The following is a 24,492-nucleotide window of genomic DNA, read 5'->3' as shown; positions in this document are numbered from 1 at the left end:
AAAACACAGGACACAAGATGGTAGCAAATAATACTTTTTTTAAATATATAAATACAAATTTCAACAGGGGAAATAAACGTTCTGCTGTTTTTTCGGTTTGCGGTTGTATAAAAAAAAAAGTTTGGCCTCATGATTATTAAATTTTTCCCCCTACTCATTGTTGTTGTTATTACTATTTTCCTCTGGTTTAGAAACCGTAATAAACTCTACGAACAGTCATCGAATGTCTGGCTAGAGCAGAGGGAGAGAACATCAGTACTGCAATAGGCCGCCCAGGTGTCAATGGCAACAAGTGCTCCAAAATGTTCACACAGCACAGATTTATGATGCTTGATTTAAAGCTGCTGCCTTTCCAATTCACCTCCAATGAAGCCTGTCAGTAGGTAACTACTACACAACACACACAAAAAATAGAGTTTCAATGAGGAAAAAGCTGTTCCTTGCAGACCATGTGTACTGAATCACTCCTATTAGTGGCATGGCCAGACTGTGGGGTGAGTTTCAAGAACGGATTCATTCAATAGGAATGACTGTTAAAATCATAGGAAGTGCTATTGTTTTCTTTTCATTTATCACCTCCAGATTATGGTCGGTACAGGGTCATTTGCACTCAAAACCACTGTCATCCGTCTCTGTAAGCCTAGAACTGTAGTACATGCCAAGGAACAGTTTAGAAAAGCTGTGGATCCCAGCTGGGTACTGGCAATATTTTGCATAGCTGAATGCTTGATGTTCTGCAGTCCTTAAGAGTTGAGAACCACAGCTGGCATTTCTGAACTGATACTCAAAACTATTCACCTGGCCAGTATTGAAAAAAAACAAATCATGGAACTCTCTCGTTTTCCACTACCTCCTTACAACAAACAGGAAAAACTAAAAGGTTGGGCCTTGAGTGACAGTTTTAAATAAAGCACTGTTTATGTATTGGTTCACATTGTCTTGTCTCTGTTTTTTTGCCAGTTCCCATCTGGAATTTTAAAAAGCAGTCGTGCACAGTTGCATTAAAAAACCCCACTGTGGCTTATTATTCATCCAGCGTATGACTTTGAACACAAGCTGTACGAACCAAAATGCCTGCTCTCCCTGCCGTTTCAGCTCACCGGCAGACATGCAAAATGCCATTATTTATAAAACATACCATTACCTAGAAAATCAAGGATAGGTTTTTCCCTTTCCCCCAACCCCTTTCTTTTTCCACACTGAAATGGACCCCCTCAACAAAAAACTGTCCAAATGGTCTCCATGATTAAACTGAGTGATACATTATTGCTGAGACTCTGGAAACCGACACTTGGTTATAACATCAGTGTGATGGCAGGGAATGCAGCACCATCTGAAAAATCCAAGGATGGGGCCAGTTGATCTTTAAGTACGTCATATGCTTTAACATGAGTAACATGGAGGAGGGGGTGGGGGGGGTGGGACTTGACAGGAAAGCCCCAGGGTGCTGGCAGAGCATGGAGTTGAAACAATTTGCAAATCAAACCCTTCAGTAATGAAAAAGATCCAAATAAAAAATGAGCACATACCCCACAAGCTTGTGGAAAATCACAAACCAATCCAGAAAAAAGTAAAGGGTTGTTTTTCTCACCGAATTGCATAAAAATGATATTGTGAAAAGATGCAAATCCTTGTCACTTCTGCAAAATGTTCCAGCAGAGAAGGGAGAAGTGTCCCCAGTAGGATGGGTGGGTGGCCACGATTTCCTGTCGGCAATGTGCTTGGCAGGTCCTGCACTTTAAAGTCCACTTAAATCCTCATGTTCCACAGCGAGCTCCTGGACCAAATCATAACTGGTCCAGGGGATGTCGAACTGCCACAAATACAGAGAGAAAGTCTACACACACATACACACTCGCACACAATAATTAAAAAAAGACAACAACATATCCTCCCCATTACACTGGACTGCAGTCACCAACTTTCAACAAATGTCAGGTAAACCATTTTGTAACTTGAGCAAACTCAACCCAATATACATTTGACAACACATATCCTTAGAAAAGACAAACATGCCTTGAAGGCTGAACTGGAAATCAAAAACATTTTCATTTTGGACATTTTTTTTTTTTGTTTTACATTATGGAAGATACCACAGATCAGCAAACATTTTGACACACCAGGGTCTTTGAGATCACCATTGGGAACTTAAAACCTACCCCTACTGGTACTCATTGTTTCATCTTAAGACTGATGACATTAACTTAATTAGCTGAAAACTAACTGTAAGACTAGGAGAGATGCTGAAGTCTAGAAATGTTTAGGTCACTGAGATAGAGGAGGGTTTCTGCTGCACCTGAGTTCAGAGTCCCAAAAGACTGTTTAAAAAGTGTACCTGGCTTAGTGTCTTTCAATACAACAGCAGTTGAGATTGGTAGAATGCCACCATCTTCAGTGCAAATCCATTTTACAGCCAATCCAAGAGGTAGATGCAGTCTAAGTTTTTGTGCTGATACAAGGTCATTATACATCAAGGTTTGATTTCAAACAAAAATATATAGACATTCAGATGAAGCTCCTGTGAGGAACCCCCCCACCCCACCCCACCCCACCCCACCCAAACAAACAAAAAAACTTAAGATGAAATCAACCCCCTCGGTCAAAATATTTGCAAATCAGGTTTTTATGAATGGCAGTCCCAAAACAGCTTGTGTGATTCAATGAATGCCGCCACCCAATCCCAATCCAGCCGTCGAATCTAAAGTGGATTTGTTTGTTCAAACTCAACAGGCTTGCTAAAGATCTCACAGGCTGCAGCAATTATTCACAATTCATACGATTCTTCCCCCTCCCCCAACCCATAATCCACCAAATTCCTATTCTACAGCCTGTTGCAATGAGTAACAGAAAAGAAAACAAAAAATACAGGAAGAAAAAAAAAAGTATAGTTTCTGTATAGATTGCAATGCTGGTGGGTGAGAAATAACCGATGCATCATTAGAGTGATCCTCAGAGAAAATCTGAAACGTGACTTTATCTGGTCTTTGTTAACATGTGAGAGTTTGGTTTCCTTCCATTCTGGGCACTTGAATCACAACGGTCTACACAGAGCAACAGAGTTCCCCAGATGCTTCAGCTGTCGGTCATAAGCATAACATAGATCTCTACCAGGGAGTCTACATTGTATTTGTGTTATGTTGTTTTTTGCATTTATTGCTTCTGGTGGAGAAAAAGAAAAAAAACAAGACTTCCTTACCAATTTCTATATGCAGATCCTTAGCAGGTCAGATGGCTTGAAATATTACTCCCCCTTGACTCATTGAAACGAGCCTCATTCCCAAGGTAGAGGAAAGTACATTTGACCTACTTTTAGCAATCCCAATTTGCACTGCTTGTCGTCAACACAGTGTGATGGGCCATTCTCGGTTTTCCTGGCAATTGTAGAGGTTTTAGGCCAATCAACAGGCCTTTTTTTTTTTTTTTTTTTTTTTTTAAGACGTGACAGTTTGTGTATGGGATTAAGGGGTGGAGAGTGGGGAGACAAATCACAATATAGTATTTTGTGTGTGTTTGTTTTCTGTTTTTTTGCAACTGCTGGTTTTTAGTTGATTTCCTCTGTAGATTAGATGTCTCTCAATGTCCTGTCAGTGATTTGAAGGAATTCTTACAGCTGACGTGCACAGAACCAGAGGATTAAAAAAACAAACTTACAAATGGAAAAAGAAAACAATCCCATCCCAAGCACTAAGAGTAGTGCGTACATATTCCCCCCACCCCACCCCACCCCACTCCACTCCTTCCTTTAGAGAAGCCATGAAAATGTTACAGCGCTTGCTTACTTGTTTCTAACCAGAAATCGGGTTAGTCCTCAGAACATTCTGTGCCAGCTCTTGCAGACGATATTTTCCAAGTTTTTTTGTGTTTTTTTTTTTTGTTTTTTTTCCTTTTAGTGGTTGTCTCCCCTGGCTGGGACCATTGCAGTACACTGATATGGACGCATGTAGGAAAGATCAAGAAAAGAAAAGAAGTCTTGACCGTTCATTGTTATTTAGGGGAAAAAAAAAAAGGAGAAAATTACCGATTCCCCTAACTCCCTCCCACCCTCTCATTCCCCTCCCGCCCAATTCATGCAGCTTCCTCACACAACCCCCCCCACTCCCCCTCCCAATGTAACTGAGTCTCATCTTTGCCCATGGAGAGCAGGCACCACTGGTTTTTGTTGAGCGTTGCTGGCCTGGGAGACCGGTGGCCACATAGGTGTCTGGTGGTGATGGTGGTGGTGCAGGTGGTGGCTGGTGGGAGAAGAAGGGGGCAGCCAGACAGGCTGGTGGCTGGGGGGCGAAGAGGCCCAGAAGGAGCCGAAGTTGGCGGGGGGGGAGCAGGCCATGGAGCCGGGCACGGGGCTGCTGTTGTTGTGCATGTTGTCGGAGGCGCGCAGCTTGGAGAACATGGTGATGGCGTCTGGGAAGTTGGGAGGTGTGGCTGGTGTGTTGCGTGGGGTGCACATCTGACAGAGATACATGGAGAGGAAAAACCAAAACAGGGGAGTTAATCAGGTGACCCACATCTCTGGTATTTATTACTCTCCTAACAATGACTAAATCAAACAGTATATATATTCCAGCTGGGCCCAGCCCCAGTGCTGGAGAACCACAGTTCAGAAGGGTTATTGTAAACCTCTTGTAGGAATATACAATAAGTTTCTGGCAGTGGTTCCATTCTCCTTCACTTAATGTTTTTGCTACAGACATTTATGCTATACCTCTTCTCTCTTTCTATATAATACACATAATTTTATGTATTTCGTTACACTCCTATGGAACGTTAGGCAAAAAAAACAATGAAGGGGCTGTCGTTTTGAACATGGATGTTCGGATGCAAGAACACTGTGGCAGAAATGAAGAGGTAGATCTTGTAACTTTAAGAGCAGTAGATGAGGAGATCATCATGCTGGAGTCAGAGGTGGACTACGGTAGAGAGAAATTCCCCCGATGTAAAGGAATGTCGAAAATAAATCTGGAGAAACTATACATGGCCTTTGTTCTGTTAGATCTGGAATATTTTCCTAAAGTGTACAGTTCTGGCCTAGACATCAGAATACAGATGGACGCAGGACAGAAAGTTCAGTATAGGGCAAACCACACTCACTCAAAGGGGATGAGGGCGCAGAAAACAAGGACCGAGCAATTAATATCTTCTCGGCTTTAGGAAACCACATCCAAGAGCTAACCCATTCGTATTGTTCTATTCTGAAAGGGATTCATTAAGGCTCGGAATGCAGTATAATCTCGGAACGCGCAAAGGGGACAGAAATGGAAACTGGTTCAAATGGTATTTTTGTTTTACTTTTTTTTTGCCTTGACCTATTTTTAGTTTTCTTTTGCTTTCTTTACACACCATTAATAATCTATGCAATGCATTACCCAAATTGAGGCATTGTTGAATTGAAACTTTGAAAGTTAAGCTTAGTGCAAAGTTCTCCAATCCACCAATCCAGCAGGTTTTAAAGGTCACTCTAAAGGGGTTTACATTAACCTATTAATATCAGATTAAATACCTTTGCCTACTTATTAAGATCCCAGAATGACTGAATAAAATGTGATTGTTTTCCCTAAACATTTCACTTTGGGGGAGATTCTATTTATGACTTTAAAATGTAAATACAGTGCCTTGTAAAAGTAATCATCCCCCTTTGGCGTTTTTCCTATTTTGCTGCAAAACCTGTAATTTAAATGAATTTTTATTTGGATTTCATGTAATGGACATACACAAAATAGTCCAAATTGGTGAAGTGAAATGAAAACTATAACTTGTTTTAAACAATTCTAAAAAATAAAAAACTGAAAAGTGGTGCGTGCATATGTATTCACCCCCTTTGCTATGAAACCCCTAAATAAGATCTGGTGCAACCAATTACCTTCAGAAGTCACATAATTAGTTAAATAAAGTCCACCTGTGTGCAATCTAAGTGTCACATGATCTCAGTATATATACATCTGTTCTGAAAGGCCCTAGAGTCTGCAACACCACTAAGCAAGGGGCACCACAAAGACCAAGGAGCTCTCCAAACAGGTCAGGGACAAAGTTGTGGAGAAGTAAAGATCAGGGTTGGGTTATAAAAAAAATAATATCCGAAACTCTGAACATCCCACGGAGCACCATTAAATCCATGATTAAAAAACTGAAAGAATATGGCACCACAACAAGCCTGCCAAGAGAGGGCCGCCAAAACTCATGGACCAGGCAAGGAGGGCATTAATCAGAGAAGCAACAAAGAGACTAAAGATAACCCTGAAGGAGCTGCAAAGCTCCACAGCAGAGATTGGAGTAGCTGTCCATAGGACCACTTTAAGCCGTACACTCCACAGAGCTGGGCTTTATGGAAGAGTGGCCAGAAAAAAGCCATTGCTTAAAGAAAAAAAAAGCAAACACGTTTGCTGTTCGCCAAAAGGCATGTGGGAGACTCCCCAAACATATGTGTAAGATATTATTTGTTAGAATATATTTTTCTATGGGAAATTCTATACCATCTGGTTTGGTAGAGGAAACAGACCTCCTCCCTTTTATCTTGTAGCCCCTGGTAGCCCTGGTAACCCTATCTTTATGACCAGAGACCAAAAGGGACCTGTCCTCTGATTGGCTCCTAGCCAAATTCGAAATGACCCCCACTTCTAGATTACTTTAGCATAAGACACCCAAGTCATGGTGGTGGCAATATGCTATTGGTTGGAAGGAAACCTTATAAAAGGGAAAACAAAGAGAATTTGAGTTCTCTTAACATTTTCATCCTGCAACGAGACACAAGACAGAGCTGGAGAGGAGAGACAGAGAGAGACACACCGCTTCCTGCCTGACCAGACTGGCCTATAAGCTGTACTGTGAGGAGAAAGAAGAAAATGGGTATTATCTGTTTCTTACTGTAATCCAGCAGAAGCTTAATATCACTTATTTTCAGTAATATAATTGAATGATATTAGTTTCCTATTTTTGTCAAAATAAATGATTATTGCACATCTGTGACTTGACCGCATCTTCCCTCTAAAAAGAATCTTAAAAGAGAAACCAATTGACCTATGAGTTTTCAGTTCAACTATTTATTTAGATTGACTGAAACACCAAGCATTCCAGATTCTCTTACATATGGAAGAAGGTACTCTGGTCAGATGAGACTAAAATTGAGCTTTTTGGCCATCAAGGAAAATGCTATGTCTGGCGCAAACCCAACACTTCTCATCACCCCGAGAACACCATCCCACAGTGAAGCATGGTGGTGGCAGCATCATGCTGTGGGGTTGTTTTTCATTGGCAGGGACTGGGAAACTGGTCAGAATTGAAGGAATGATGGATGGCACTAAATACAGGGAGATTCTTGAGGGAAACCTGTTTCAGTCTTCCAGAGATTTGAGACTGGGACAGAGGTTCACCTTCCAGTAGGACAATGACCCTAAGCAACACTCCAGTGGTTTAAGGGGAAACATTTAAATGTCTTGGAATGGCCTAGTCAAAGCCCAGACCTCAATCCAATTGAGAATCTGTGGTATGACCTAAAGATTGCTGTACACCAGCGGAACCCATCCAACTTGAAGGAGCTGGAGCAGTTTTGCCTTGAAGAATGGGCAAAAATCCCAGTGGCTAGATGTGCCAAGCTTATAGAGACATACCCCAAGACACTTGCAGCTGTAATTGCTGCAAAAGGTGGCTCTACAAAGTATTGACTTGGGGGGGGGGGGGGGCTGAATAGTTATGCACGCTCAAGTTTTCTGTTTTTAGTTCTTATTTCTTGGTAGGCATGTTGTGTAAATCAAATTATACAAACCCCCACAAAATCATTATTAATTCCAGGTTTTAAGGCAACAAAATAGGAAAAATGCCAAGGGGGTGAATACTTTCGCATGGCACTATATGTGCTTGTCATTTCAGTTCGCCACAGAACATGACCTTCTGTCCACTAGTACTGACGGAACCATTCCAATTACACAGAACTATAGAAAAATACATAGATTTGCAATAATGATCGTTATTATGAATATTATGATTTTTGAAAAGTTGATGGAAATGTAACCTGGACCAGGACTTTGAGACCACTGCTTTGGGTATACAGGTCCACAACAATGTCTGTGGAGTGGAACGGGCCTGTTGTTGACATAGAATTCTCTCCTACGTGCTTCTGTCAACACAGAAGTGTGCTCAGGCCATAAACACTGAGCGCACACGGGTAGCAGCTGCGGGGCAAAGAGGGGATTGTATTTCAAGTGGTATCCGGGTGCTTATCTGAGGTACGCGCTATAAATAACGGGGCAGTCAGTGCAAGGCATATGTAGTGTATTTGACAGGGCTTCTTGAGTCTCCAACACATTACAGAAGGGGCTGTGGAGGCCTGCAGTGTGAGATTGGGCCTGGACGCAGTGGTATCCCTCAACACAACGCTGGCAACGTCTGATCTAATATACCCACTGCAAAAAAGGGAAGAATAGCCAGCAATATCCTGCCTAGAAAACGATCACAGCTACCAGTTTATTGTAGAGTCTGCCATTCCTAATCAAATTTCAGGGCTATTAGTTCTCCAAGAGAAAATGTACCCTTTTTTGAACTGAGGGTGGAAACAGGGACTTTTGTATGTAATGTTGCCCAGATAAATACTTTTTACCCCCCCCCCACCAATCATCTGTATTAAAAAACATGATACAAATGTGAAACTGGCAGACATCACATCACCTCCCCCAATACCATTTTTTTTCATTATTTTTATATATAAAAAAGAAACATAAAAAAGACAAAACCCAATGTAGTATGATTTGCCTATTTGATGGAGCAATTTATTTATTTATTTTTTCCAACAGTGAGTATCAAAACAGATGATTTCCTTACCCTCTTAAAAAATTATATTTACATTAAAAACTAAAAGTTTAAAAGCACCAGTCAACTTTTGTAGCACAATTTAGTAAACATTTTCCAACTCCACGTGAATGTTTCACTGAAGAAGAAAATCAAACCAAAAAACAAATAAACTTTTGTCTGCTGTTAGATATGCACACCGATTCTTAAAGCCTACATCTGTTGGAACAAGTTGTCGAGCGTCATTTAATATCTCCTGCAAACAAAACAAAACAAAAGTGTGGTTTTGGACCCCCGCATCAATAGTTAAAAGCTAATGTTCATTCTGTGAATATGCTAGGCTACACTTCCAGAATGAGTGGGTAGATTTCAAAGATATCCAGGCCAGCTTCACTGCAGAGGCATCTTAGCCAACACTACCGTATTTGTCACCGTAGGGTTTTTATGTGTAACCAAGCTGTGATTAATAAGAAGTAGAAGAATGAGTGTGACTCAGATTTGCCCTCCTCTCACATTGGGAATCTCCCCCTTGCCCAGTCTCTCTGCTACCACACTCCCCATTTGTATTGTGTTGAGAGGGGATGGATGGCAAGTGAACCTCATCAGTACTTCACTAAACTTACTTTAGCCAGCGCTGGCAGAAAGAGATCGGTAAGAGAGCAATGAACACTCCCCCACCCGTCCTTCAAATCAAACTTCAAAAATGGTGCAATTTCTGGATCGAAAACGGGTCCATCTCTTGTGGCGCTACAGTGCAGTGTGGCATTTTGGTGTTTAGGTGTGTGCACATGCAATTCAAAGCATCCCTTTCTTACACTGCCTTATTCCACAAAATGGACAGATGTTTATGTACACATTGAGCTGCAAAAGGAAATTATCAGTTTCATGCTTTAGAACAGAATCTATCTGCAAAGGCGTTATACATATACTGAAAGATGATGCACAGATGTTGCAAAGATGCAACACTTTTCCCTGCACACACACACACAAAACCTATATAAGTATGTAACTATATATCTATATTTATATACACAATATATACTTATCTATCAATCTATATACACAAACACACACTCATATTCCAGAAACCAAACACTTTAAAGGAATAGTGTTCCACATTTAAGAATTGAGTTCAAAGGTCATCCATGCTTTCCACACAGACACATGTACTAAAAGGCTGAGAAAAACACAAATCTATTGGTACACTTAGCTAAGGCAAAGGGCATTAAATCTATTGCTATCGTTATGCTTTTGTTTTTCAAGGATGTATTGGCTGAAAAACAAATAGAAACCGAATTAGACCATCAAACTTGGACCTGCGGCTCATAGTATAGTGATAACTGTTTGACAAACACTGCTTGTGGCTACTTCTGTGTCTGTGTTCCTTTCGTTATAACAAACTGTCAAGATAATCCCAGTCGGCAGCCTGAATATCAACCAACCCCCACCCATGCATCACTCTGCTCACTTGCTCCCCCTACTGAAGCTGGGTAGAATTACAAGAGAGGAGGAACTGAGAAGCACAACAGTATTTGTGGTGGTGATATTGAAGGGAGGGGGTTATGAAGGAGGAAGTGTGGCTATTTCACAACAAAGCCGAGTAGTACGTGTCTCCCATTCATTTACAAATTTATCCTGAACTGAACTCTCACACCCTTCCCCGCTCCCACCTAAATTTTAACAGTTATAAAAGTTCTCACACGTGAGTGTTATTCTTTAGGTTTTCAGATCTGGGTTAACTATTGTGGGAGATGGCTTAAGTCATGCAAAAACAGAATGTTACATAACGCAACCAAGGGCTATTCTGAATGAGCAGCATTTATTTATTTACTTTTTTAAATCATTCATTGTGTGTGTGCACATAGGGAAATGTCGGTTGCAGTTAGAGGCTGTTATAAGAAGGAAGTATAAAAATAAATAAAAAACAGCATAAAAAACAAAAAGCCAGATCCCTTGTGGAATTTACTGTGCACATCTGGTAACTGCTGGATTTACAGTGTGTCCACGGAAACTATAACACGGCAACTGCGGTTGTATTCTAAGGTTATAGCCAATTGTCTAGGGTTGAAGATAAAGAAAGAAAAAAACAAGGCCTCATTTTTACCTACCATCATGAAGGCAGATGTTTAAGATAATAAGTTAATTGTAGCTCTTGACAAAGGAGGTCACAAAAAACAGGTGTCTTGTTGAGATTTCAGCATCCAACCAAGACACGTGTAATATATATATACTGTATATACACTCACCTAAAGTATTATTAGGAACACCATACTAATACTGTGTTTGACCCCCTTTCGCCTTCAGAACTGCCTTAATTCTACGTGGCATTGATTGGTGCTGAAAGCATTCTTTAGAAATGTTGGCCCATATTGATAGGATAGCATCTTGCAGTTGATGGAGATTTGTGGGATGCACATCCAGGGCACGAAGCTCCCGTTCCACCACATCCCAAAGATGCTCTATTGGGTTGAGATCTGGTGACTGTGGGGGCCAGTTTAGTACAGTGAACTCATTGTCATGTTCAAGAAACCAATTTGAAATGATTCGACCTTTGTGACATGGTGCATTATCCTGCTGGAAGTAGCCATCAGAGGATGGGTACATGGTGGTCATAAAGGGATGGACATGGTCAGAAACAATGCTCAGGTAGGCCGTGGCATTTAAACGATGCCCAATTGGCACTAAGGGGCCTAAAGTGTACCAAGAAAACATCCCCCACACCATTACACCACCACCACCAGCCTGCACAGTGGTAACAAGGCATGATGGATCCATGTTCTCATTCTGTTTACGCCAAATTCTGACTCCATCTGAATGTCTCAACAGAAATTGAGACTCATCAGACCAGGCAACATTTTTCCAGTCTTCAACTGTCTAATTTTGGTGAGCTTGTGCAAATTGTAGCCTCTTTTTCCTATTTGTAGTGGAGATGAGTGGTACCCGGTGGGGTCTTCTGCTGTTGTAGCCCATCCGCCTCAAGGTTGTACGTGTTGTGGCTTCACAAATGCTTTGCTGCATAGCTCGGTTGTAACGAGTGGTTATTTCAGTCAAAGTTGCTCTTCTATCAGCTTGAATCAGTCGGCCCATTCTCCTCTGACCTCTAGCATCAACAAGGCATTTTCGCCCACAGGACTGCCGCATACTGGATGTTTTTCCCTTTTCACACCATTCTTTGTAAACCCTAGAAATGGTTGTGGGTGAAAATCCCAGTAACTGAGCAGATTGTGAAATACTCAGACCGGCCCGTCTGGCACCAACAACCAAGCCACGCTCAAAATTGCTTAAATCACCTTTCTTTCCCATTCAGACATTCAGTTTGGAGTTCAGGAGATTGTCTTGACCAGGACCACACCCCTAAATGCATTGAAGCAACTGCCATGTGATTGGTTGGTTAGATAATTGCATTAATGAGAAATTGAACAGGTGTTCCTAATAATCCTTTAGGTGAGTGTATATATATACTGTATATATATATATATATATATATATATATATACTGTATATATATATATATATATATATATATATACACACACACACACACACAAATATAGGATGTTGTCAATATCTGATAAGTAGGCCGGTGCACAGGGACTGTTTAATTGAGAAGGAAATGAACACTGTGGATGCAAAGTAGTTGTTACATATTTTTACGAGGTAAGATTAATTTAATGGAGAGGAGAGAGGGAGGGAGATGGAGAAAAAAATAAATGCCTCTGAGCTGGAGATTGCTTCTGTCATGGGGGCGATCTGTTGTAGAGATCGTTTTCTTGTCTAGAGTGCTGCCATTCCTATATAGATGTAATGTATTGTCATACATCAAAGTCAAATAGAGCCTTTCCGCACTCTGAAGATGAATCACTAGCCTTGCCTTTACTCGCACCTGCCCTCCTCCCAACACCGCTTGCCTGAGTCAACCAGTTCCAACACTGCAGCATCCAGTTACCTCCGCAAGAAATGGCCTAGGTTTAAATGTCCCTCCCCCTCCCCTACAGCACCATGTAAAACCACACTGTTTAATTCCCCCCTCACCCCTCTATACAGACAGACAGACACACACACACACACACACAAACACTTTCCCCTGCTGCCATAGAAATGCAGTGTCTATCACAAGACTGTGTTGTGTGGTAGAGAAAGCTGGCAACAGATGCATTCTTCCACTACCCATCCCCCCCTCACACTGCCTCCAGCCAGATGATGTAATGGCTGCACCCAAAACAATAACAAACCAGGCTCTCTCTCTTCCCCACAGTTATAAACACACACTCACTTCTGCGCATTCACACACTCCCCCCTCCGCCCCTACATGCCTGCCTCTGTACACACCACAACATAGCCCTGCACTTAGGTATTCCAATGATCCACACAGCGGGGAGCAGCAAAAACATACGACTGCAAGAGGAACCCAAAACAAAGCCTTGATTTTTCTTGTTTAACCGGTGCTTTAGGGGGGGTCTCAGCCAAAGTCAAAACAAAGGAACAAAAGCATATTCCTGCCACTGCCATTTCACACACAGGCGCGGACAAACAAAGGCACGCACACACTCGCTCACTCCCCTGCACACTTGCAGGCAAACACACACACATACACTCACCTAAAGGATTATTAGGAACACCATACTAATACTGTGTTTGACCCCCTTTCGCCTTCAGAACTGCCTTAATTCTACGTGGCATTGATTCAACAAGGTGCTGAAAGCATTCTTTAGAAATGTTGGCCCATATTGATAGGATAGCATCTTGCAGTTGATGGAGATTTGTGGGATGCACATCCAGGGCACGAAGCTCCCGTTCCACCACATCCCAAAGATGCTCTATTGGGTTGAGATCTGGTGACTGTGGGGGCCAGTTTAGTACAGTGAACTCATTGTCATGTTCAAGAAACCAATTTGAAACGATTCGACCTTTGTGACATGGTGCATTATCCGGCTGGAAGTAGCCATCAGAGGATGGGTACATGGTGGTCATAAAGGGATGGACATGGTCAGAAACAATGCTCAGGTAGGCCGTGGCATTTAAACGATGCCCAATTGGCACTAAGGGGCCTAAAGTGTGCCAAGAAAACATCCCCCACACCATTACACCACCACCACCAGCCTGCACAGTGGTAACAAGGCATGATGGATCCATGTTCTCATTCTGTTTACGCCAAATTCTGACTCTACCATCTGAATGTCTCAACAGAAATCGAGACTCATCAGACCAGGCAACATTTGTCCAGTCTTCAACTGTCCAATTTTGGTGAGCTTGTGCAAATTGTAGCCTCTTTTTCCTATTTGTAGTGGAGATGAGTGGTACCCGGTGGGGTCTTCTGCTGTTGTAGCCCATCCGCCTCAAGGTTGTACGTGTTGTGGCTTCACAAATGCTTTGCTGCATACCTCGGTTGTAACGAGTGGTTGTTTCAGTCAAAGTTGCTCTTCTATCAGCTTGAATCAGTCGGCCCATTCTCCTCTGACCTCTAGCATCAACAAGGCATTTTCGCCCACAGGACTGCCGCATACTGGATGTTTTTCCCTTTTCACACCATTCTTTGTAAACCCTAGAAATGGTTGTGCGTGAAAATCCCAGTAACTGAGCAGATTGTGAAATACTCAGACCGGCCCGTCTGGCACCAACAACCATGCCACGCTCAGAATTGCTTAAATCACCTTTCTTTCCCATTCAGACATTCAGTTTGGAGTTCAGGAGATTTTCTTGACCAGGACCACACCCCTAAATGCATTGAAGCAACTGCCATGTGATTGGTTGGTTAGATAATTGCATTAATAAGAAATTGAACAGGTGTTCCTAATAATCCTTTAGGTGAGTGTAGATTCTGTGATTGATGCAGTTTAAAAGACAAAGTTAAACTATATGTAGGCTTCTGTATCTAGACAGATGATTCACTGATTCAGCCTTGAGAAAACTACAGCTCTGGAAAAAATTAAGAGACCACTGCAAATTAAATCAGCATCTCTACATGTATGGCAGCCATTCCATTCCATTCATATTTTTATTTGGAATTTGGGAGAAATGTTGTCCGTAGTTTATAGAATAAAACAAAAATGTTCATTTTACCCAAACACATACCTATAAATAGTAAAACCAGAGAAACTGATAATTTTGCAGTGGTCTCTTAATTTTTTCCAGAGCTATAAATCACACAAAATCTCATTTAGTGATTGCAATCAAGGTTTGGAACATTGTGTTTGGATTCTGTTAGATTGTAGTTAGATTGTAGTCTGCACTGCAAGGTGATTAACTACACTTTGAACTAACTGGTGACATTAACATTCATTTCAGCATAACAGCATAGTCTTTTCAAGATGACCTGGATCCACTGCATTCTGAAACTCAGTAATAAAATGAACTTACCATCTGATGGTGATGGCTTGGAACATTCGCTTCTTGGAAGAAGGAGCTTAGTGCCGTCTAAATAAAAGGAAAACAAAAAGATATGCATTAGAAAAGAGCATTGAACTCCTGTGTCCCTCTAAAACACCTTCAATAGTGAGAGAATTCTCACATGGTGCCTCTGTAAAAGCTCCTGAAGAGTAAAGCTTGGATCACTCTCAGTCAGACTTTAAGTAGAAAAATCACAGTACTCTAAAATGAAAGCCCGTTTCTGTCAAGACGGTAATAGTCCTGTCCCTGACCACATCTTACTTTGCTTCTTTTAAAACTGGAGCCCATGTGCTTTTCTCAATACACAGTTTCATCTCTGTAACGCAGAGACTGGGGGGAGATCAAGAGGTCAGACTGATCAAAACAAACACAATCCTATCTCAGATCATGTCATTTGCCAATTGGCCATCGCCAGCCGGGCTAGGAAGGGCAGAATCTTTCTATGGTCTCGCCACTAACGAGCATCCCCTGCTGGCTACCTGGGCGCCTGCAGTTTTGCAGTTCCACCGGGAGGGACGTGCCTCTCCTGCAATCAGCACTGAACCTAGTGTGGGCTGTATAGCCTGCAGTGTGTAAAATGACGGGTGGCTCGAGGGTGGCTGGGATTGGATGAGCCCAGTCCTACTTCCTCACCCTCCCCAAGTGTAGTGGCAGGGGGCTAGTGTATTACATTAGCACAACTGGTGATTCTAACACTTAGGTGGAGAAAACAAAAAATGTGATTCCACATTTTATAACAAAAACAAAGAAGAATTAGCTCATGTTTTACTTATGACTACTACACGCTAAAAAAATAAGATGACTACGTTATAAGCACAACATGTTGCTGGCTTTTCACAGACAGAAACAAATGGCAAGTATTCACTGTACAGGATTCACTTTACAGGGCTGGGTGTTTCTGAGCTTTAAATAACAAAACCCTGAAGAAAAGGAACTGGAGTGTGCTAGCAATTCCTCAATTGTTTGGCAACAATGACAGCAGCACCAACAGTAGCAAGACACTGACAAATTCTCCCACACAACATGACACACGCACTGCAGTCCCATTCCCTCTGGAGATCTGCAAGGTTTACACGCATTGTCCTTATCAATGAGAAACACAGTCATGAATGCAAATCGGCTGTTAGCAGGCAAGTCATATATATATTATATATTATATATACACACAATACATTCATTTCCTGTACCACCCACACTTGCACTCCCAGGGAGAGAGAAATTATTATTATTTACCTCTGCCCTGTAGGCCTATCATACACTTGCTTGAAATTACAGAGCTTTCTCAGTGCATAAATCAGGGGCAAAGAGAGCATACTCGCCTCTACAGTACAATAAAGTACAGCCTGCAGACTTCCTCTCTACCACAACACAGTTTTGTTTGCATTGGCAACAGCACTACACCACCAGAGTTATCCTTGTCTTTACTTGTATTTGGATTAACAAGCTTTTGAGGCTCGGATTGGCTTTTGTTTTGTTGCCGACAGGACAGAACACTGAACACTCCAAATTGTTTCCCTTCTTGTATGGGGAAACAAAAGGCAACCAACCAAAATATAATAAAAAAATAAAAACAATATCTGGAGAAGACAAATTGATGTGAGCAGGATATGTAGCTAAGCCAAGGGTAAACAATGGACCCTTATTATTACTATTATTGTTTTTAAACTCTGGGACACAACAACACACACTTGAGTATACACTAAGGACAAGTGCAGTGGCATTGTGTGTCTGTTTGCCCTCTGGAGAAATGATGCAACTAGCAGGCAACAGAGGCTCTTTGTGATGCAAATCAATGGGCAGGGACCTCCTTGGAAAAAGCCTAAAAAGTCTGAAAAATCCAAAAGGTTCTTCCCCCGCCCCTGCCCATACATTTCCAGATCTTTTTCAGTTCCTCTATGCAGAACTGAATTTCAGGAAGAAACGCTTTGATGAGATCACACAAACACAAAATAATGAAATTCAATCAAAATCAAATGGAATCTAAATAGCATCAAGCACATGATCTTAAATTATAGGATAGGGCTCAGTTTGAAAATCACGTGTGGAAGCTATTTTAGTTTTGCATCTAATGATCACTTCCAGCTGTTTAAATGGGAGTCTTCTTTCCATGGGCAAATGTTATACTTGTCACGTATGCCAGTTGGCCAAATTATCAGTTTCAACAATCAATTAGTTGGATATAAGGATATTATGATTCACAAGGTAGGGCAACACTAGCTATTATTAACACAGTATGTATTAACATTATTTGCCCCCAATACTTAGGTCATTATAGGATTTATAGACATAATTCGTGGTGACGGTCAAATTTTCAACTTTCCCTTAGAACAGCAAAAGCAAAACCACTGTAATAGGGCGGTGCAGTGGCAGTGTCATTTCATTTATAGACCTCTCAGAAAGCTGATACAGTGTTAGAGGTGGTGAAGACCACCCCCCTGCCCTGTAGCCTCTTCAATCAATCACAGTTATTATTTGAGTCTTTCAGAATAGCAATGAAACCTGGAGACTCCATTTTCCATTCGTCAAAACTTAATAACTATGTAAATAGATGGCAATATTATAAGTGACACTGCAAAAGATATAAAACCAGGGTGAGAAACTGGACTGAATAACTGATAGAAAATATATTTTATGTTTTCTATCAGTCTACTTCTTAGACATTAAGAGTAGGAATTCAAAGAATCAATATGATTCAAGGTAAAGTGTAAAGATAGCCTGGACTCGGCAAGGAGTATTGCGTTTGCCTGGTTTGAATAAATAATAAGACCGATTGAAAAGTGGACATTTTAGTGGGAATAAATAAAAATACAAATGGAAAAAATGACACTACAGCCTTCTAGGAACTGACTTTGGAGGCTCCTGATATAAATGACAGGATGTAGCTTAATCCAAGGCTGGAGCTGTGGAAAAACCCTGGAAAAAAAAAAAAACGTTCAGCTCTTTTGATGCTGGCAGACAAACTGTACAGCAAAGAAATAAAGATAAACACAGATATTATTACCCCCCTAAACCACCAACTGGTTTCTGAGAAACTTAAATGTTTCTCAATCAACTGCCCCTGCCTGAGGTTTCTATAAAGAAGACATGCACACAGAGTCACACATCCTGGCCTACACAGAAAACACAGCTGGATTCTGGTTTGACCTCTGCACTCACAGCACCAAGAATGGATCCCTTAAATAATTGATTGCCACAAGCTGCACACCACACAGACCCTGGTGTTCCTCCAGAACAGCCTAGCCCCCCCGAGTCCCGGAACATTTACCTCTTATTTATTCAGCAATGGTTTAACATGGAGAACTTGCCCGAGATTAACTAATGAAGGAACTCAGCCAGTCAGTAGAACAACGGATACTCAATGACATTAAAAGTTATGTCTACCTTGGACTACAATTCAGTGAAGATGGATATATTATGGAAGAAATCAAAAGAAGAGTGGAAGTATGGAAGAAATCTACCCATTTTCCTAAAGAGAAAAGTATTCGATCAATGCATACTGCCAGTGCTCACTTATGGCTGTGAAACCTGTTATCTAAATGCAAAAATGACACAGAAAGTGTGAACAACACAAAGAAGCATGAAAAGATGTATGTTTGGAATGACAAGAAGAGAGAAAAATAAATGAATGGATCAGAGTACAAACAAAGAATATGACATATTTGAAAGAGTGAAAATTAAAACGAAAAAATAAATGCCATCTCTTTTCCCCATAAAGATGTATATACAGGTTTCATAAACAGATGATTCCAGAAAACACAATGAGTGCTAACAATATGAAACCTAAAAGTGATTGCGAAAGAATAACAAAGGTTTCATGCGTGTGGTTTGCCACACTGAAAAATATAGTCCATGTTTCTGCTGTACCTGCTATTTGTTTGTAGTGGGGAAATTATTCATAGCCTCCTTTTCAACAGTACAACTTTTTCTATACAGTCCTGTTAACTCTCACCTCCCTCTCCTGGAAATATAATGTGTATTAACTTGCTTCCTTGCTGAATAATAATAATAATAACAACAATAATATTAAAGCGTTATGGCTTTTTCACCCCCTGTGGAAGATGCATGTTAATAAATAAATACATTAATAAATAACTACAAACAAATACAAGGAAATACCATAGGTACCACTCAACTGATACCTTAAAAACCTGATCCCATATTATTAAATGTAGACACTGGTGTCCTATCATACAGTATCTCTGTAAAGATCCCAAAACAGTAATTTACATAAACATACATTTAAATGTATATGCACACACAAATAAAACTAAGCCCCCTACTTTGAATTCTAGGTAGAACAGCTGGAAGATAATTATTCTTAATCAGGTTGGTAGGCGATGTTCTTACTTGCCTGGTTCTAAATATAGAGTCTAACATTCTTCTAGACAAGGCTTCTGCTCTGATGTTGACTGCTTACCAAGGCTCTCCCCTTCACTGACCTTGTATATAGACAGGAGATATCCTCACAGGGGAAAGACCACAATCCATGGCTAATTTAGGTCTTCTTTCAACATGGGCACACAGGTAAAAAGCCATGACCACACTTTGCGTAACAATTTAAGATTACATGGAACTCAAGAGACGAAATAGGCACTGGCACTAGATAAATGGTGTGAAATTGGGTGCTTCTTATCTTTTGGCTCTGTGGATAATGCAGATTGTCATGCAACAACTACAGGGTTAAATTAATAAATTGTTTCACAATGTATTTAGTTCTCTTGGTGGGGGGATTCAAGGAAACAGATTCAAGAGAGCACCACCTCTTGTTTTTTCAAAATAAAATAAAAAATAAAAAATAAAACCATGCATTTTCTTTACCCCATTCAGGAACTTCAATCAGAAGAACCTACACTCAACTACATTACAATCTGAACATGTTGGATAACGCCATAGTTATTTACTGCCAGTGGTTCATGGGTGGTAAAATAACGCAGACAAATGCTATTTATGATAACTGTATTCAGAAACCGTCTAGTAAAATTGGCGACCAAAAGTAACAGTTACATTTAACATACAATTAGCTTCTTAATGGCGGAATGGTCACCTTATTTCAAGGTAAGTTTGACCTATCAAAATTAAATACAGTATTACAGCAGTACTGCCATCCATCCATCCAACTGAAAATTCTTAATAAATACCTAATTGTTCATAACTGGTTATGGTTTATATTATTACATGAGATATATGAGCCAAATGCGGCAGGCCAGGTTCAAGGATTTCTTTCTTTACCACTTTGGATTTTAAGCCTCAAATGCTTGCAGACCTTGATTATTAGAAAGGGGATATATGCCATGAATCCAATAATTTAAGCCTCTTATATAGTGACAGCCCTTATGTAGGTGCTGGAATTTGACAATGGCTTGTCGATTTGTTGAAGTTTCTGCGACCGTGTTGAGATTTGTCCTCTACACACCAAAAAGGCCATACCAGTGACTACAGTGTGAAAGCACACGTCCTCAAAAAACAAAAACGTGGTGTTAAAGGCTGTCATTGAACAAGTCCAGAAATCATTAGACTTGGCAGCCGTTCTCCATGTCTGTGCACAATCACAGACACTAGGCTTGCCCTGCTTCGTCTAGTACAGCAAGGCTGCAATTAAATCTGTACAGACTCATCGTTCGCCCTACAGAAAAAAAGACAAAATAGATACGGTTATGGGGCTTCAATACTGCCTCATGCCATTTTGTTAATAAAAATAGTTTCTCACTAAACGAACGCCGGCGCATACAAAAGCAGCACACGTTAAATAATCTGACTGCTTGTAAAATATCACAAAAAACAAACAAAAACAAAGCAAACACGTGACTCTTCTTCCTTCTGTGTACGGGCCGAAACTGAATTACACATTCGAATCGTGATTTACACACTATCGACAAAACACGCCTTACACCACTGCCACATAATGGCATAATGATCCCATCATTCACGTTTGGAATAACAGAAATCAATGCCACGAAATTAATTATACGTTTGTCTTTCATTTAATTTGCAAAGCCAACGCCAACGACGCTGTCGGTGGCGCTGCAGATGAAACGGGCATTATCCACGGATTTTCTCACGGGGTTAAGGGTGAACAATATCTAACATTAATCTGCCTTGCCTGGAGTTCTTGGTCATTCTAGAACTCGATCCAATTATGGTATGTCCAAACAAATGCGTCTATATTGTATTATACCCAATACACACACACACATATATATATATATTTGTTTTACTTTAACTATACCATGCTGTATTACTTAATTGCACATATTTCTATTCGCCGTACTGCAGTGCGGCCGACGTTTGAGGAAACTGGATACTATTTTGACCAATATAACATTACAATCCATTGTTATGATTGTATCCATTATCATTATTACTGTTAATATTGATAATAATAATAATAATAATAATAATAATAATAATAAGATTGTCTTATCGCTATATTCGTCTTACAAAATAGTATCCCGTTTCCTCAAAAAGCACACGCATTAATAATAATGTATGCAATTCATTAGAATGACATATTTTATTAACCGGAGCTGGTGAATAACCCACGTTAGGGGGAATGGACACAGAGATGCTCGGTTCCGTGTTCTTCGAGCAGAGAGGAGACAATGTCACGCTTGGGTCGCCGATCTCGATGTAAACAAGGAAGCGATAGATCACGATGTTGCAATACGCCAGGCTGCTGCATATCGAAACAAACAGCAACCTCTCCACCCAAACCTGGGCTCTGCTCTGCTTCAGCTCTCCAACTCTGAAAAGCGCACAAGAACCAAGAAACCCCGTGTTTTGTTTTGGTTGGCACTGCCGAAAGAACAGTCATTATAGGGACACATTTCAAAGAGAATCTACATCTCTGCTTCTCCGTGCAGAGGAAGTCATTATATTTTTAAATATCACAAACACGTTGAGTAAAAGTGCCGAGATAAGGCGTGGGGTGTAGATGAAAAAAACGACATATTTAAAAGAAAAGCAGCCTCAACCCAAGACAACTTCAAGACCCCCCCTTCCCCCTCCCGTCTCTTCCGGGCTCGTCGATACTGTGGCATGCCACGATTGATAATGCTACTTGGGGTAGGTGTGAAAACCGGCTGCCTACTTCCATTTCCCTCATGAATCACCTGGTTTTTGTTTTCGGATCGATCCCCTCGATTGTGTCCCGGACCCCCCTCCCACCAAACACACACACACACACCTCAAATTGCCAGTGAGCCGCTTGAAGGAGCTGTTTTGCCTGGTCCGCCGCGCAACCAGCCGTCAAAACAAACTGGTTAATCATCACTTGGTGCCTCAGCTCGTCCATATTCATCGACATCACAACTGTATTTCGAGGAGCAAAACAAAGCCGCGATAATCCTGCCCGAATGCAGCGAAAACAGTCGCGTAAACAGAGCCGTTTGGAGCTGACCCTCCCTGCCACTCCGTCCTGTCTCGCAGCAGCAACACAAATATTTTTCAGCGTCACCACCAACAACACGGCCGGTCCGGCTTCCTGATTGGTGGACGCGGAGAAGGAGCCCGCACGCTGGACGACCCGGTTGGCTACCGAGTGCGATGAGAATCTGTCGGAGTGATGTCACTGGCAGGCGCACACCGACGGGGATTGGCCGCAGAGCTTGCGAGAGGTTCGATCTCATTGGTCGGTGCGAGAGGCAGGTACTCTATCGTGCAGGCTATTGGTCGCGGTCGTATTCATTTGTATTGGCAGATATGTTTTGTTTTGTAAACTCATTGTTGGAATTGGATAATCCACATTTAACAACAGGCGATCGCACTTTTTATTGGCTCCGAAATGGGCTGTCAACGACAATAGCTAGTCTAGTGACCAGATTTTGTTCGTGCTTTGTATTGTATTGTCCACCTGGTGGCGGGTTTAGAGCATTGATTTTTAGTGTATATTATTATTATTATTATTATTATTATTATTATTATTATTATTATTATTATTATTGTTAAAATTCAGTCAGATTTAAAAGTATCCGGTATTTAAAAAGATCTTAATCTTGAATGTCTAGTTCAGGGGAATGTGGCTCAACACCATATTTATTTGCTTTTCTGGACAGTAAGCATATCTGAACTGGCGACAGTAGTAGGCTATATAGGTTGTGTCAAGCGTACATGAGATAGAAAGATCCGTTAAGTCTAAACATGTGTTGTTACAATAACCTACTTCACACATATCAGCGGTGACTGTCTTCAGTTATTGTCATGTCTTCATAAATGCATAAGCAGAAGATAAGTGTACTTCACAGTCATGGTGCTGTTTAAACAGACATCTCTAGCCTCACAATGACCCATAGCTTCATGACAGACTGCAGCACATTGAAGCCAGCTGTCATGTCAGTAACATGGCCCTACCATTTGCGTTTTAGCAGTGAAAGACTACATCGTTTGTTTGGCATGTCACTAAAATATGTGGCTAGGCAAGGTTACGAAAAAAAATCTTTAGATGAAAGCCCACAGGATATGAGTGAGGACAGGCAGAAATAAACAGAGGAGGTAATATTTGTCTCCAATTAAATATCACTGTTCGCTTGCACACAACGCCTTGTTTACTCTTCCCATAGGTGTTCCTGGACTGAGACTAATGCACACAAATACCACATGCTAATACATTGAATAAAGGGACAAGCTAGTGTATTTAAAGCGTATTTAATTGCTGATGTATTGTTTACAATTGACTAAAATACCTTAGTTCTTGCTTTGGTAGGATTTGGGCTGAATTGATATTTTACACATTTACTTTCGTTTATAGCCACCGGGCGGTCCTAACTGGAAACATGATTGAACACCGTGATTCTGGGACGGAGCCAAGAGCAGAGATTACATGAATGCGTTTGCTTGTTACAAATTTAAATGCCAAGAATGGCCATTCCCATTAAATATATATATATATATATTTTTTTTTTTAGAATGTCAGTAATGTTTAATCGAATGTAATCATGCATTTAACTGCATATTAGTGTAATTATGTGTTTGTAGCAATAGAAATATGTATTGCATTAGGACGTTTTAAGTAACAACCTGCCATAATTCTTATTTAATGAGGTGTATTATTATAATTGAATTACCGACATTATATATTTAGCCTATTATTATTATGGTGATTATGATGATGATGATGATGATGATGATGATGATTTATTGTTTGGTTTGGCATTCATACAACTTTTCAAATGTATATGAAAGTAGGCTATATCCTAACTATGATAATTATATCATAATGTTACATTCATTCTCATTCTTTCGGAGACGTAGACCTTATTGGGAGCGTAACACATTCCAGTTGGAAAAGTCTGAAAATAGCAAATAGACAAAACAGCAAATAAACAAACGTGTCCC

At 40.8% G+C, this 24,492-nt stretch overlaps 1 protein-coding gene across 1 annotated transcript; it reads right to left on the bottom strand.

Moving 5' to 3' along the window:
• Nucleotides 1–18: 18 nt before the first annotated feature.
• ubald2 (UBA-like domain containing 2) lies at nucleotides 19–22,614 on the bottom strand. Its single transcript, XM_066704799.1, has 3 exons — nucleotides 22,346–22,614; nucleotides 15,133–15,189; nucleotides 19–4,447 (listed from the first exon to the last, which is right to left on the bottom strand). Exons 1-3 carry the CDS (start codon nucleotides 22,463–22,465, stop codon nucleotides 4,121–4,123), a joined length of 504 nt encoding a protein of 167 aa, XP_066560896.1. The 5' UTR covers nucleotides 22,466–22,614; the 3' UTR covers nucleotides 19–4,120.
• Between the last annotated feature and the right edge of the window lie 1,878 nt (nucleotides 22,615–24,492).

Source organism: Amia ocellicauda, chromosome 5, assembly GCF_036373705.1.
Source record: "Amia ocellicauda isolate fAmiCal2 chromosome 5, fAmiCal2.hap1, whole genome shotgun sequence".
NCBI lineage: Eukaryota > Metazoa > Chordata > Actinopteri > Amiiformes > Amiidae > Amia > Amia ocellicauda.
The sequence above is the reverse complement of the archived record's forward strand: the minus strand, read 5'-3'. Positions and strand labels throughout refer to the sequence as shown.

What these genes read in the sequence shown, in the direction of transcription:
- ubald2 (XM_066704799.1), bottom strand. Translation starts at nt 22,465, where the DNA reads ATGTCGATGAATATGGACGAGCTGAGGCACCAAGTGATGATTAACCAG. An exon ending in CGGCTCACTGGCAATTTGAG is followed by an intron (nt 15,190 to 22,345) that starts GTGTGTGTGTGT and finishes CCTTTTATTTAG; the next exon opens with ACGGCACTAAGCTCCTTCTT. An exon ending in CAAGCCATCACCATCAGATG is followed by an intron (nt 4,448 to 15,132) that starts GTAAGTTCATTT and finishes TATCTCTGTCAG; the next exon opens with ATGTGCACCCCACGCAACAC.